This window comes from Emys orbicularis, chromosome 3 (assembly GCF_028017835.1).
Source record: "Emys orbicularis isolate rEmyOrb1 chromosome 3, rEmyOrb1.hap1, whole genome shotgun sequence".
In the NCBI taxonomy this organism is placed as follows: domain Eukaryota; kingdom Metazoa; phylum Chordata; order Testudines; family Emydidae; genus Emys; species Emys orbicularis.
The window spans coordinates 49,892,812-49,907,295 of NC_088685.1; the positions used below are offsets into that span (position 1 = coordinate 49,892,812).

At 39.5% G+C, this 14,484-nt stretch overlaps 1 protein-coding gene across 1 annotated transcript in view; it reads right to left on the reverse strand.

Annotated features, from left to right (window-relative positions):
- Nucleotides 1-3,329: 3,329 nt before the first annotated feature.
- The window catches only part of LOC135876190 (collagen alpha-1(IX) chain-like), a 43,602-nt gene continuing 32,447 nt past the window's right edge, over nucleotides 3,330-14,484 (reverse strand). The window contains exons 19-27 of the mRNA XM_065401393.1: nucleotides 12,607-12,678; nucleotides 12,406-12,441; nucleotides 9,212-9,256; nucleotides 7,779-7,811; nucleotides 7,434-7,580; nucleotides 6,748-6,924; nucleotides 4,440-4,530; nucleotides 4,225-4,302; nucleotides 3,330-3,535 (exon numbers count right to left, since the gene is read on the reverse strand). Of these exons, the coding sequence (XP_065257465.1) occupies nucleotides 3,330-3,535; nucleotides 4,225-4,302; nucleotides 4,440-4,530; nucleotides 6,748-6,924; nucleotides 7,434-7,580; nucleotides 7,779-7,811; nucleotides 9,212-9,256; nucleotides 12,406-12,441; nucleotides 12,607-12,678 (885 nt within the window). The remainder of the gene's footprint in view (nucleotides 3,536-4,224; nucleotides 4,303-4,439; nucleotides 4,531-6,747; nucleotides 6,925-7,433; nucleotides 7,581-7,778; nucleotides 7,812-9,211; nucleotides 9,257-12,405; nucleotides 12,442-12,606; nucleotides 12,679-14,484) is intronic.

A 14,484-nucleotide genomic window follows, 5' to 3' on the forward strand; every position in this document is an offset into this window, starting at 1 on the left:
ATTGGTTAGGCAGGGGTGCCTACCATGCCATGGATTTACTGGTCCTTCTTCACCATGGTAGGTAAGAGAAAGGTATTAAGACTACATAGCCTAATCTAGTCCGTTAGAAAGCATTTGGATTTGTTTTGTGGATTACTTTCCTGTTGGAGGAAAAATCAGTGACATGGTCCCAGGGTATATTTTCTATGTAACATGTTTTAGTTACACCAGTCCTGGAACAGAGTGATCATAAAAAGCATGCAGAACAATCTCCTGTTCCTAGGGTCTCAGCCCAAATACTAATACTCAGGAAGCCTGTCTCAAGAACTGACTCCAGTTAAATGGACTAGGGCAGAGAACATATTCCTTCATGATTTAACATTGTTCATTCAAAGAAACTATCACCAAAAAACATTTCAGAATTTCTTCCAAGACTAAAAACTTGCTCGCACTCTAAGAACTTGTAAGACTATATTTAACAGCAACATCCGGTGACCCTTGCCATAAAAGTGTCCATATAAACCAACATAAATAGACTGATAGGAACTGAGCTGCTCTGCAGGTACCACCACACCTTGGGTTGGTGAAAAGTATTCTTCAGCCCCATCCTATTGCAGAATTTCTCTGTGACCAAGTAAGCTTCTGAGGCTGGGCTCAATAAACAGGATTTGGGCCCAAAGCCCAAATCTTGCTATTGATTTTTAAGCAAATGTCTCATTTTGTTATTGGTAATTCTGCATGTAAAATAGTGAAAAGATTTTGACCCAAGAGCTTGATGTCTGATGAAGATTATTAGAATTGTTAAATATTTATAATTGTGGTAGAGCCTAATAGCCTCAACCAGATTCTGCCTTACTATGCTAGCCACTGTACAAACATATCAAAATGACAATCCTCGTTATAGGTAGCAGGTGGTTAGGGCTGGGGGGTCTCAGCCCTTCTCCCCACCCCCAAATCTGAGCCACCCCACTGCCCATGTGTACAGCCCAGTGCTCGACAAGGAAAGCTATGTTTCCAGTGGCACCCGGGCCAGCTTGACGATGAGCCACTTGGCTGCCCAGCAGCAGGACGAGCAGGGGGAGGTAAGGTAAGTCCACAGGGCTCTGGCATGGTGGTGCTGGCAGAGTCTCTCCTAAGTGTGGCCATCACACACTGACTCTGTCCCTCCTGGTGCCTGTGATCAGAGCTGGGGCTGGTGCTAGTGACAGATGAAGGGAGGATCCATTAGACTTTGAGGGTGGACCAGATGTCCATCAGAACAAGTCCTTTGCTCCAAAAGCTTAGATGTTCCCTGATCTCAAAAGAATGGAGATAATGCTTAATCTATGCACGTAGATGTGATCTCTACCCCTTACACTTTCAAGTCGACCCTAAATACTGGATCTGGAGTTTAAGTATGGCTATAAATAGCCTGAGACAATCCCTTGGATGTACGGGGGGCCATGAAATCTTGAGTTCACTCACAAGACTTACCATGTGAGCACTAAAGTTTCCAAAAACACTCAGTCTTGGTGCCCACCATACTACTGTCAGCATATTATTATTAGTTTTTGTTCTGTGGTACTACATAGAAATCCCCAGTTAAGGGTCAGGGGTTCTATGGGTTTAATGCTGTACACACATAAGAAGATTGAGGCAGGGAGCAAAGAACTTATGATCCAAATACAAGCTGAAGCCAAGCTTCGTGATGCAGTGGAACTACACGTAAACCAACAATCAGTCCTATCTTGGGACTCAAATAGAATATTGATACATGACAAAAAAAATTTGGAAGAACAGCATGAAAAGTAAATGACACTCTCCCTCCCCACTTTGAGTAAGCAAAAGCATATTACAGTCTGGGTAAAAGGTGAGTTATGCCTGGTTAACTCTTTACAAGATGGGATTTAGCCCATGCTGCAAGTAGCAGCATGTCTTCCTCCTTTAATTAGTGCATAAATTGCTTGGTCATGAAGATATGTAATGGGTGAACTAGTTTATCATCAGCAGATGTCATAAATACTTAATGACAGGTTTCAGAGTAGCAGCCGTGTTAGTGTGTATCCGCAAAAAGAACAGGAGTACTTGTGGCACCTTAGAGACTAACAAATTTATTAGAGCATAAGCTTTCATGGGCTACAACCCACTTCTTCGGATGCATATAGAGTGAAACATATATTGAGGAGATATATATACACACATACAGAGAGCATGAACAGGTGGGAGTTGTCTTACCAACTCTGAGAGGCCAATTAAGTAAGAGAAAAAAAACTTTTGAAGTGATAATCAAGATAGCTCAGTACAGACAGTTTGATAAGAAGCAAGTGTGAAAATACTTACAAGGGGAGATAGATTCAATGTTTGTAACTTAGAGACTAACAAATTTATTAGAGCATAAGCTTTCGTGGGCTACAACCCACTTCTTCGGATGCATATAGAGTGAAACATATATTGAGGAGATATATATACACACATACAGACATTGAATCTATCTCCCCTTGTAAGTATTTTCACACTTGCTTCTTATCAAACTGTCTGTACTGAACTATCTTGATTATCACTTCAAAAGTTTTTTTTTTCTCTTACTTAATTTGCCTCTCAGAGTTGGTAAGACAACTCCCACCTGTTCATGCTCTCTGTATGTGTGTATATATATCTCCTCAATATATGTTTCACTCTATATGCATCCGAAGAAGTGGGTTGTAGCCCACGAAAGCTTATGCTCTAATAAATTTGTTAGTCTCTAAGGTGCCACAAGTACTCCTGTTCTTTTTATAAATACTTAATGTAGGGCAGACTCATTTCAGGCTGTCTTCTTCAGCCTTCCCGTCATGAATCCAAACTGTGAGGAATGTATAAAGGCTTAAGAACCCTCATACTGGTCCTGATCCTATATCTTTTCTTAGGATGGAAATACAGGTTGGCACCACAAGAGATAGACTTCCATAAAATTAAAACCATTCTGTAATGTTTTTCAACTTTTATTATAAAAAGCATTTCCTAGGTACATTCAGAAAAGAAATAGTTGTTTGGATGTCAAATATAAAACATGGCATTGCTTTATATTAATATAAGTTGTACAATGTACTCAACATTTAAAAAGCAAATGCAGTATTTTAAAAACAAATATCCTCTATCTGAACAGGTGCCATTTAAATGAAATGGTTTACCACTTCTTAGGTAGGATTATCATGTTATTATTTTACACTAAAAATTCACAAAGTGAACTGGCTTCTAAATTAAACAGTAATTCATATGTATTTTTCAAAAGGTTTCAATTTTGAAAAGGGAACAAACACGTATTTTGTTCAATTACACTTGTTTTCTTCCACCTCAAAGGATTTCATGATGTTTCTCTCTGAAGTCTTCGCTCACTTTGCTTGCCATACAAAAGAAGATGATGACTCACTTTGCTGATCTACATCATTTGAAAGATAAGGATCACACCCTGTTTTACATATACCTGGAGGCCCTCTAAGTCCTGGGTATCCTCTCAAACCAGACTGTCCCATATGTCCCCGTGGGCCAGGCTGACCTGGAAATCCATTGAATGCTAGTCCACTTCTTCCACTTTCACCTTAAGAAAGGAGCAGTGAGCAAGAGAAATCAGGCAATTACAGTAATAGAGGTTAGAAATGGAAAGGACCTGTGGTCCCCCTAGCCTATCTCTCTTGCCTAGCTGGTGAGCTGGCACCAGCAGTGATGTTGAGACTCCACCAACTCCCATTAAGCTATGATGCTCAAGAACTGAAAGTGTGGCTGGCCGTATGCAGGGTCGACAGGGAAGGTCATGTGGAAGCAGATGTGTGCAGTTTGGCCTGACATGATACAGCCTTTATGGGAAGGTTCTTTATATGGATTTTGGAAAGTATCCACGTAAATAATTCTGTCAGAAAAGCTGTATGATCTTTATTTGCTTTCTATTTAGAGAAAACCAATTATGTACAATTTTCACTATTTAAATAACCAGACTATGTTAATAGTTTATTCTAAAGTGTTTAATCTGCCATGACAGGCTGCAGTGCAAAATACAACCTATTTGGGCTTTACATGGTGCCTTTTATCTATCTCCTCAGAGGTTTGCCCCAGTTTTGACAGAATTGCACATATACAGGATCATAGGAGCATCAATTCACAAGACACATCTCGTACATCCACACCACATAAAAGTGTTTACCAAAACCTACCATAAAACAGTACATACTGTACAACATGAATACAGAATATACTTATAGCAAGAAAGATTTCAAGAGCAAAAAGGAGTACCTCTTGGGCCTTGATTGCCTTCAAAGCCAGCAAATACAAAACCTTTGGCACCTCTATCTCCTTTGTCTCCATGTTCACCTAAAATTTAAAATAATTAAGTGTCTTTAAATGACTACCATATTTGTCAACAGCAGCACTTTCACACTTGTTACTGCTCTAATTTATTCAAACGAATATTGCAAAAAAAATTATTTTCCATTTTGAAAACATTTTACCTTTTGGTCCTTGTTTTCCTGGGTCACCAACATCGCCATAAAAGCCTTTAGGTCCACGTTCTCCATCAGCTCCATTTAACCCAGGTTTGCCCTATAGAAATGTTACAAATATTACAGTACGTGAAACTACTCGATATTTTTTTTGTTGAATTCCAATCAGTACCATCAGATAAAATACTGTAACTAGGTTAAAATACCATAACTATATAAAAATTAAAGGATTAGCTACACTGAAAGGAGAAGAGTCCAAATGTCACCTTAAAAATCAAAAGTAAGTATTTGACTTCAATAAACTTTCCTACTCTCCAACAATAAAACATTTAATTCAATTCATAAATGAAGTAAGAACTAAGGGTTATTAGAAGTCTGCTTACTTTTATGAAAAAGTCATAGTAAAATGAAAAATCTGTAAAAAATAGAAAAAGCACAGTACATTTTTACATAGGAAAATTCCTATTGTAGTTCATTATGCCCACCATAATAAGGTGAGAGCCAAGAATATTTGAAGTAGATAAAGGTCATGTGGAGATAAGGATTAAGGCATCCACAAAGGCCTTAATTTCTCTAGAAGGTCGAATAGTGTTTAAACTTGATTTTTAACAATCAAATTAGCTGACATGGTGCTGCTGACCACCGCTGACTGGGCCATGGCACAAGGACAAATTGTTGTTTAGTATTATGTTGTATAGTTATGGATAAACACTGGTCCCAGTAGGGTTTACTCACAATCGAGTGGATGCTAAACACAACTTTCCTTTTCCATATCAGGCAGTCAGCAATGGTAAATATCATGTCACCTAACTCAAGTGTTAAAAATCGTTACATTTGCTAGTGGGGGAGAAAACCCAAAAGCTACTGAAAACAGGCTGTGTGTTTGGGAGGTATGTTTTACCCACCAGTGCAGTTTGAAAAGGTGAAGATAAGAATTGCGGGAGGGTAAAGAAGGGTGTTCCATATGTCGGAGCATAGTTGTAAGTGACTTTATATATCAACAATGAAGGGTGAATGGGGTAAACTGAAAGGAGTTCAGAGGCAACTGAATGAAGTGGGAGAGCAAAGGGTGATTAGGCCAAAGAAATAAGATGGAACAAGGCTACAGAAAGACTTGAGAAACACTAGGCAGATCTTTAGTTGTATACTTTGGAGTAGAGAAGGTAAAAAACTGAGGCAACGTTGCATGCTTGCAGCTTGGCACTGTACTCTGGGAGTGGGGGTCACCAGCCAGGAGGAAGTCAGCATTTAAAGATATTTGAAGGCATTAGTAAAATGTAAGTTTTAATTTGTTTATTATTTGTGTATTACTTCTATTAGGTGATATTAACCTTTATCCAACATATTCACCTAAACTTTCACATTGAAACAAGCTCTTTTTTTTTTGGCCATGATATTCCAATTTTGTGTGCGGTATCGTACTAGTCCATTCTGTTCAGAAAAGATTAATTTGTATATCTGTGGACAAGGTCACTAAATATAGCTGTTCCCCGGCTTGATACTTAGCTTTAGGTTATGAAACTAAATCTCTCTTTTTTTAGAATACTTCATACTGCAGGCAGTTATTTGCATGTAATAATATAGATACCTAAAGAACCATGAAGATGAAAAGGAATAGCTCAGACGTATTACCATGAAATCTTAAACTTTTAAAAGTTTCTTACCATGTTATTTTAGATTATGTGAAAGGGTATTGGCTGCAACACAATAATGAATGTGATAACTCTGATATAAGAACTACTTAGGCAGTTACTCATGTGTTATACTGTAGGTACTGGAAAATACTACTGCGCTGTACACAATGAAGTTATGGTTCTCCAAAGGTCAATATTTCATAGATTAGTGGGTGATGAATGCCATGTTATGAATCAGAATTTGCCTTTGGAGCTGTCAAACATCATGATAGCACTAAATAAAAAACCCTGTTTCATATCACTTTTTAGCAGCTTAATTACTTGTGAAAAAGGTCATTACATTATTGTTCATCTTGTAATTGTATTTAATGTACTTGTCTGATACAGCTCCACTACACATTTCTTTAAGCTTAAGATAACACAGCTATGATCTCAGTTTTTTTTCTAACGTGCTAATTTCTTCCATAGTAATGTTGTACTTTTGGAGAAAAATGGGTCCTCTGAAGTCAACACCAAGCTCACATTGATTTCGATGGGAGCAGGATCAAGCACAATATTGCCACATGGAAAAATGTTTTCTATTTTTTCAGTTCATGTGTTAACTTCATTTAACAATGTTTTCAGTGTTTCAATAACTGGTTAATTTTTGTAATGGCTTTGTTTTTCTCCCCCTGTATACTCACCTCTTCTCCAGGAGGTCCAGGCAAACCAACAGGTCCTGGAGGCCCCATAGGCACATCTCCATAAAGTGGGCATGTGCTGGCACATTTCCTCCCAACACTATTGGCAAACATTGACATTTGTTCTAAGACAATTCGTTTGCACACTTCTATCACATGAGCTGCTGGGAAAGGCAGCCCCTGCATGAGAAGAACATGAGAACAATCAGAGAAATAAAATATGCAGGAACAGTTCCATTAATAGCATAACTCGCTGAAACACCTCCTGAGTTTCCTGTAATTATCCATGTAACATTTGGCTGTGCTGTTCTTTGTCACTGTACAGCTAATTTTATGATAACATTAAAAAAGATGATTTCCAAGCATATTAACAAATGAACCTTGTTAAACAATTATTTTACAAAAACAAGCAATTTTTACAAGAAAATGCCTGATGGACCTCAGTTGGACTAATTTAGTTTTTAAATAAAAATTTAGAACTACTGAGCCAACTTCATCCCTTCTATAATTCCACTAACATGAGGAATGAATTTGGCCTTCTTGTCCAATTCTGATCCCACTTATACATGTACGACCATATTTATTACAGCATGCATGTAACTGTGAGCAGAATTTGATACACCATCTCACAATTCTGAGTACTTAGTTTCTTCTATAATATTTTAGGTCAAAGGAACTGAAAGTCTTACAGGAGGTCCAACTGATCCAACATTTCCTGGTGGACCCTCATCTCCAGGAACACCCTGTTCTCCAGGTTGGCCTCGGGATCCAGGCTCTCCTGGTGGACCACTTTTACCAATAACACCCTCTGGTCCTGTTGGTCCTTTGTCTCCAACCTAAAACAAAGATTTGACTTTGTTACACTTTGTCAGTGAAGTTTTCTTAGAACGGTGTTTGAGCAATTATGGTTTGCTCTTGCTGGCTTTATTACAAATTTTCTATAAGTTCAAATACCGTACACCTTTGATGAGTGCAGTACAAGTATCCTAAGATAAAGACGGAACAGCAAGGGAGTAAAAGGTGTTTTTACTTACATTTCCTTTTGGTCCTTTAACTCCTTTTTCTCCCTTTAAATATAAATACAAATACTATTTTTGGCACTGAAATTCATACAATAATATTTCCCATTGCTTTGTTTGTTATCCTTGTGTAGAAGTAAGAATGTTAATACCTTACAATTATGCAGCACTTTTCATCCAGATCCAAAACACATTTGCAAATGACAAACTAGGAGTACGAGGGGTCATTGGGCATATCATTCAAAACTTCTGTTCATAGAATATATATTCATATAAGGCCAAATCCTCAGCCCAGCATCCACCCATCTTTGACCCAAGTTTGCATAGCAGCTGTTGAGACACTCTGAGATTACTTCTACTGTATGGCCCAGATTTTTAGGCATTATGGCATTCAGTGTTGCAATGCCTAATTGATATAGGAATTTTCTCATTTTCAAAAGGGATTTAGGAACTTAGGAGCCAAGATCTTGAGCTCTGGCATGCCTAAATCCCTTTTGAAAATGAGATTTAGTCTCCTAAATCAGTTAAGCATTGCAACACTGAGTACAGCAACAGCTAAATACCTTTAAAAATCTGGGCCTATATCTGATTGTGTATTGAAATGTAATATTCACAGTCTACACTGTACTGACTAGCTACATAGGTCATTCAGGGAATTGAAACAATGCCATCACACTTATATAACAGTGCAAATTGTGCAGTTTACAATCCAGTATACAATTCAAAAAATTCACCAATGGTGAATATTCAAGGACACAGGCTAAACATTTGTGTTTCATGAACACTTGCACTAGTAAAGCTTGTATGCTTGAATGCTTGTGGAAAGTGAATGTGGAAGTGCTGTAAATAGGGCTGAATTACCACTATGAAGAATTTTGACTGCAGTATCCACTTGGTTCTGCATGGGACATTTAGGCCAATATTCTCAAATTTTGAGTGTCCAACATTAGGCACCTAAATAAAAGGCCACGTTTTCAGTGAGGCTGAGCACTGCGCTCTCATTGACGTCAACGGCAAACCAACACATCAGTAACTAATATTTGTTGCTAGCAAGATTCTTCCTTTAATTTTACTTACCAGTGCAAAGTTCCACATACCATAAAAGCAGTAAATGTCAAAAGCTATGGTGTTGCTAAGAACTATAGGAAACTAATATGAGTGTGTAGAAGTTTATAAAAACTATAACAATGCCAAGAGTGTGAACAATGACTTAGTTACATCTAATATTCAATTACAAATACACCGCTACCTCGATATAACGCGACCCGATATAACACGAATTCGGATATAATGCGGTAAAGCAGCGCTCCGGGGGAGCGGGGCTGCGCACTCTGGTGGATCAAAGCAAGTTCAATATAACGCCATTTCACCTATAACGCGGTAAGATTTTTTGGCTCCCGAGGACAGCGTTATATCGAGGTAGAGGTGTATGTCATATATTACTGTACCTTGTCACCTTCTTGACCCTTTATGCCTGGAACACCAACATTTCCCTACACAGAGAAAGAAACCCCAAACAAATATTATAATTATATTTTTTTAAGAATAGTCACAGCAAGACTCAATGCTTATATTAATTTTTGGTGAGCATTATCAAAAGCTTAATAACCTCACCACTTTCCATTCCAAATACTAAGTGCACTTCTTCAACCTAGTCTATGCTAATAAATGACAGTTATATCACTCTCATTCCTGGTACACTGCAATGTCTTCATAGCATGTTAATAAATAATAACAACTCTCTCTTTTTAGCAGCGGATCTCAAAGCACTTTAAAAAGGAGATCAGTACAATTATCTCCATTTTACAGATGGGAAAACTTACACCCAGAGGGTGAAGGGACTTGCCTATGGTCACCCAGGAGGCCACTGGGAACAGAACACATATCTCCAGAGTCCCAGTCCCCTATCCACTAGATGAGACCAGTGGTTCTGGGGGGCCACGGCAGGTTTCAGGGGGTCCGACAAGTATGGCCGGTATTATACTCGCTAGGGCTCAGGGCAGAAAGCCAAAGCCCTACCGCAGAGGATTGCAGCCCGGGGCCTCAAGCCCCATCACCCAGGGCTGAAGCCAAAGATTGAACAACTGAGCTTCACGGTGTCCCCTGTGGCGTGGGGCCCTGGGCAATTGCCCTGCTTGCTACCCCCTAACTCTGGCTTTTATATGCAGAAAAACAATTGCTGTAGCACAGCTGGGCCGTGGAGTTTTTATAGCATGTTAAAGGGCCACCCGGGGGGGGGGGGAAGTGGGGCAATTTGCCCCAGGCCCCGCAGGGTCCCCCACGAGAGTTTTTCGGGGCCCCTGGAGCAGGGTCCTTCACTCGCTCCGGGGGCCCCGGAAAACTCTTGCAAGGCCCGGGCCCCCGGAGCTTCTTCCGCTCCGGGTCTTCGGCAGCAATTCGGCGGCGGGAGGTCCTTCAGCTCCGGGACCTGCCGCCAAAGTGCCGGGTCTTCGGTGGCAATTTGGCAGTGGGGGCCCCCCGCCGCCGAAGACCCCAGGCCCCCTGAATCCTCTGGGTGGCCCTGGCATGTTAGGGGGGCCTCAGAAAGAAAAAGGTTGAGAACCCCTGGACTAGACCATTCTCCTATCTCAGCAGGGGTCTCTTCTTTTCAAATGACTGATATTCAGCGCCAATAAGGTGATTAGTAGCCTTTAGACTCTATTAAGGGGCCTGCTGAATGCTGAGGTGTTGCAGAGCCAGTGTAGGACCATTTGTAGAGTTAAGGTAAAGAACCATAGAAGATTAAGGTTGGAAGAGACCTCAGGAGGTCATCTAGTCCAACCCCCTGCTCAAAGCAGGACCAATTCCCAACTAAATCATCTCAGCCAGGGCTTTGTCAAACTGGGCCTTAAAAACCTCTAAGGATGGAGATTCCACCACCTCCCTAGGTAACCCAATCCAGTGCTTCACCACCCTCCCAGTGAAATAGTTTTTCCTAATATCCAACCTAGACCTCCCCAACTGCAACTTGAGATCTTTGCTCCTTGTTCTGTCATCTGCCACCACTGAGAACAGCCGAGCTCCATCCTCTTTGGAACCCCCTTTCAGGTAGTTGAAGGCTGCTATCAAACATGAGTAAGGGTTGCAGAATCAGACCCTATATTATTAAAATACATTTTACTGCTACTAATTGCTATTCAAGAAAATAATAAAAATTCTTTAAAAAAAAAAAGCTAAATTATGTATAAAAAGGAACATTTCAGAAGCTACTTGCTACTTTTCATCTCAGATTATCCTAATTTAAAATTCATTATACCTAGACTTGGAAGGATTGGATTTTTATCAGTAAATGTCAGTTTCCCCATATACACATAAACTGAAGAAAAAATATTTCCATTGATAATAATCAAACATTAACAGATAGACAAAGTAAATAAAATATTGCTTAAGAACTTATTAGAGTTTGATTTAAGGATACACTGTTTACTTGGTATATTTTGACGTGATGTTGACAATTTGTTTTTTAATGGTTATAAAGTTTTAACTTTTTGAATCTCATTGTCTATTGTCATTAAATAAGTATTGTCTCCCCCCCACACTAGTTTCCTGCAACTGTGAAAATTTAAAAAGATGAAAATAGAAAAAAATGCTTTAAAAAAAACATAGATATTATCTGTTGAAATTATAAAAAAAATATAAATTGAATTCTGCCAAGCCTAATTAGATTGTATATGTAATCTATGTTTGAGCCACCAACTCAGGTTCTGTAGCTACCTCTTAACTCATTTTTGCTCAGTTCTCAACTAGCCTTCATTCAGTGCATGCACAAAATTTTCACATGCATGCTGCACTCATTTGTGCATACAAAACTCTCATATTTTGCATGCACAGCAGAACGTTATACATTCAGTTCCCTGATTTTCCGGCAAATATACAATTTTCCATGGACACAACACTGAGGCCATCTGAAAATTAAAACCTTTATCTCTTTGTCATTCACATGGAAATAGGTGTGCCAGTTATTAAGAGCCAGGCAGAACCTGGCTCTTACATAATTATTCAATGAGGGAAGGAAGGAAGGAGCTTTCCCCCTGTCTGCGAGGCACAAAGGCTGCCGCATCCTTTCTCCACAGAGGCACATGACAGCCCAAAGGAGGTAGGAAGGGAAGAGGTGGGAATAAGGCAGTGCTAATGCTGTAGACCTATGCCTGTGGGAAAGTAAGTCAGACCCCACAGTGAGGAGTGTAGCAAACACACTGCCTGCTCTGTCTGGATGCTTATAGGTGCTCCAGGAAACATAATGTTCCCCTAAAGCAAAATTCATTCCACCACCCACACTGCTCTTTTCTCTGGGTTGTTCCTAAGCAGCACAATGTAGCTTTAATGAGGCGCCTTTTAATGTTCAGATCATACTTTCTCCAACCCTAATACAAGAATGTGTTTGACATTTAAAAAAAAAGGCTGTGCGTATTATCAGTTATAATTTTTGCTACACCCACATGCATTTCAAGTTAGAATTTGGACAAGTTTCCAGTAGCCTGTAATCTTTTTCCACATCTGTTTACCTCATTGAAAGGAAGTTCTCCTTTACTGTAACCATAATCGGCCCTGTGCTTACTGTGCAACCTTAAGAATCAAACTAGAAGTGTTTACTCCTGAAACAAAAAGCAAGATTTCCAGTAAAAGAGTTTCATAAAGGTACCTTCAATCCACTAGTTCCTGGTAGCCCAATATGACCCTGTAGAGAGCAGGGAAAGAAAATGACAACTGTCAAGCAGTATATAGCCAATCATCCACATACAATTAGGACCTGAATCCACTGCCCATTCAAGTCAATGGAAAGACTCCCATCAGTTTCAGTGGGTGGTAAATCATGGCCATGGTTACTAACAATGAAACTTACAGTAGTTCCAGGGGGACCAGCGAAGCCAGGCCTACCAGGAATTCCTGCAATCCCTTTTGAACCAGTATCACCCTGTCCAGGAAACATTGAATCATTAAAAATAAATTCACCCACCTTGATCACATGCTTATTGCTTTATATTATCACAAATTTAAAAAGGAAGAGAAACTAAAAAGCCCAGGTATATAAGTTTAGATATATCTCTGCCAGTATTTGTTTGCTTTGTTTAGATAAAGGGATTTCTGTGATACTCATCACAATGAGAACCAGTCTGCAAAAAAATGCCAGCATTTTCTTCTGTCTGTTAGGTACCTAGAGTGCAAATAATTCAAACAGGGATGTCCCAGAGTGTAGTTTTTCGGAGCCCGATGGCCAGCTCCTTCTTGATCTCCAACCTAACGTGATGTGTGTCCACTCAAACCTCTGGGTAAACAGAACTGGAAAGACTGTGTGTGTCTGTCTGTGTCTATATCTGTGCACGTGCACAGACAGGGGCGGCTCTATGTTTTTTTGCCTGGAGCCGCCCCTGTGCACAGATATATTTTATAATATACACCCACAAACACAACATATAAAATGTGGTTGTATCTAGTTTCCTCTTCAAAAGTCCAGTCCGTTTGCTACTCATTATACCCTACGATTCTGTCCAGCAATTTTAACTAATAGGAACTAATCTATTCATGTTACTATAATAGCATCTTCACTATCATGATCCTGTTAATATTCATTTCTAATAATCAGCATAGACTTCTTTAATTAAGCCCTCTATTAAAGACTGATATCCCCTCTTTATGTGTTATTCAGAACATAGTTTGCCCATGTTTAATAATAAAGTTAAATGTTAAGCTGGACAGAGTATAGTACTAAAATGTGCATCTGGAAAGTTACTGTCACACTGATTTATGTCTTTTGTTAAATTATCTTTAATAACAAAAAATAATTATTTCAGACCAGAGACCAAAATTAATTCAAAGATAAAAAGATCCAATTAATAATTGTTGCTTTTTTGTCATGTTTAAAAATTTACAGCAATTTTACCAGCTGTTCTGACTTATTGTTCTTGTGAAATCAACACCACCACACACCGGGTGAATATATTCTCCAGTCTTGGGTCTTCCTTAAGCCACTACTGTTACAGATGCCAACCCTAGCACAAGCATTGCAGGCTTGCTATCTGTTACCATGGGCAGCAGCAGAATACCTCTCTCCCCCTCACCCCCACCCCGCTATATTCTTCTGCATGTGTCTTTCTGATTTTAAATCCTGGCAATAGTTACTTTGGGACAGATCCTCAGGTGGTGTAAATTGTCATAGCTCCATTGACTTTAACTGAGCTATAACAACTTGTGCAAGTTGAGGATCTGGCCCCCGTCGTTGAATTTGCAGAATGTAGATTGGAGGGTTGGTACCTTTTGGACAGCCCACACAATTGCTCTCCGTTATATGAGTGATCAGAGGATTGTTCTGCCATTTCCTCCGGAACAATCGGTGGTTATTCGTGTGATTTCTGTTTTTAAAATCTATTATTTAAACCACATCCAGACTGGTAAATGAGTGACCTTCAAGAGCTCTAGAGTTGGGTCTGAGCTACTGGGTTTGGATATTTATCCAAGACATTTCCAAGTTTACCCAAACCTCCTTTATGTGAAAACTGAGCTGGAAATATACTGAGAACAGGTTTGCATGTCTAAGCAAGGCTGGGTTCTTTCCTAGCTAACTGATGAGTCACCTGGGAGAGTTTTAGAGGGGCTACATGGGCTGCAGATTAACTTCTATCTGATAGTTCTCTTACAGAGAAAGAGTTGTCAGTCAGACAGATGCAAGGATGCTGTTAGCAGTCTGAAGAATCCTTCCTCCTCATCATCCCTGCAAATGGTG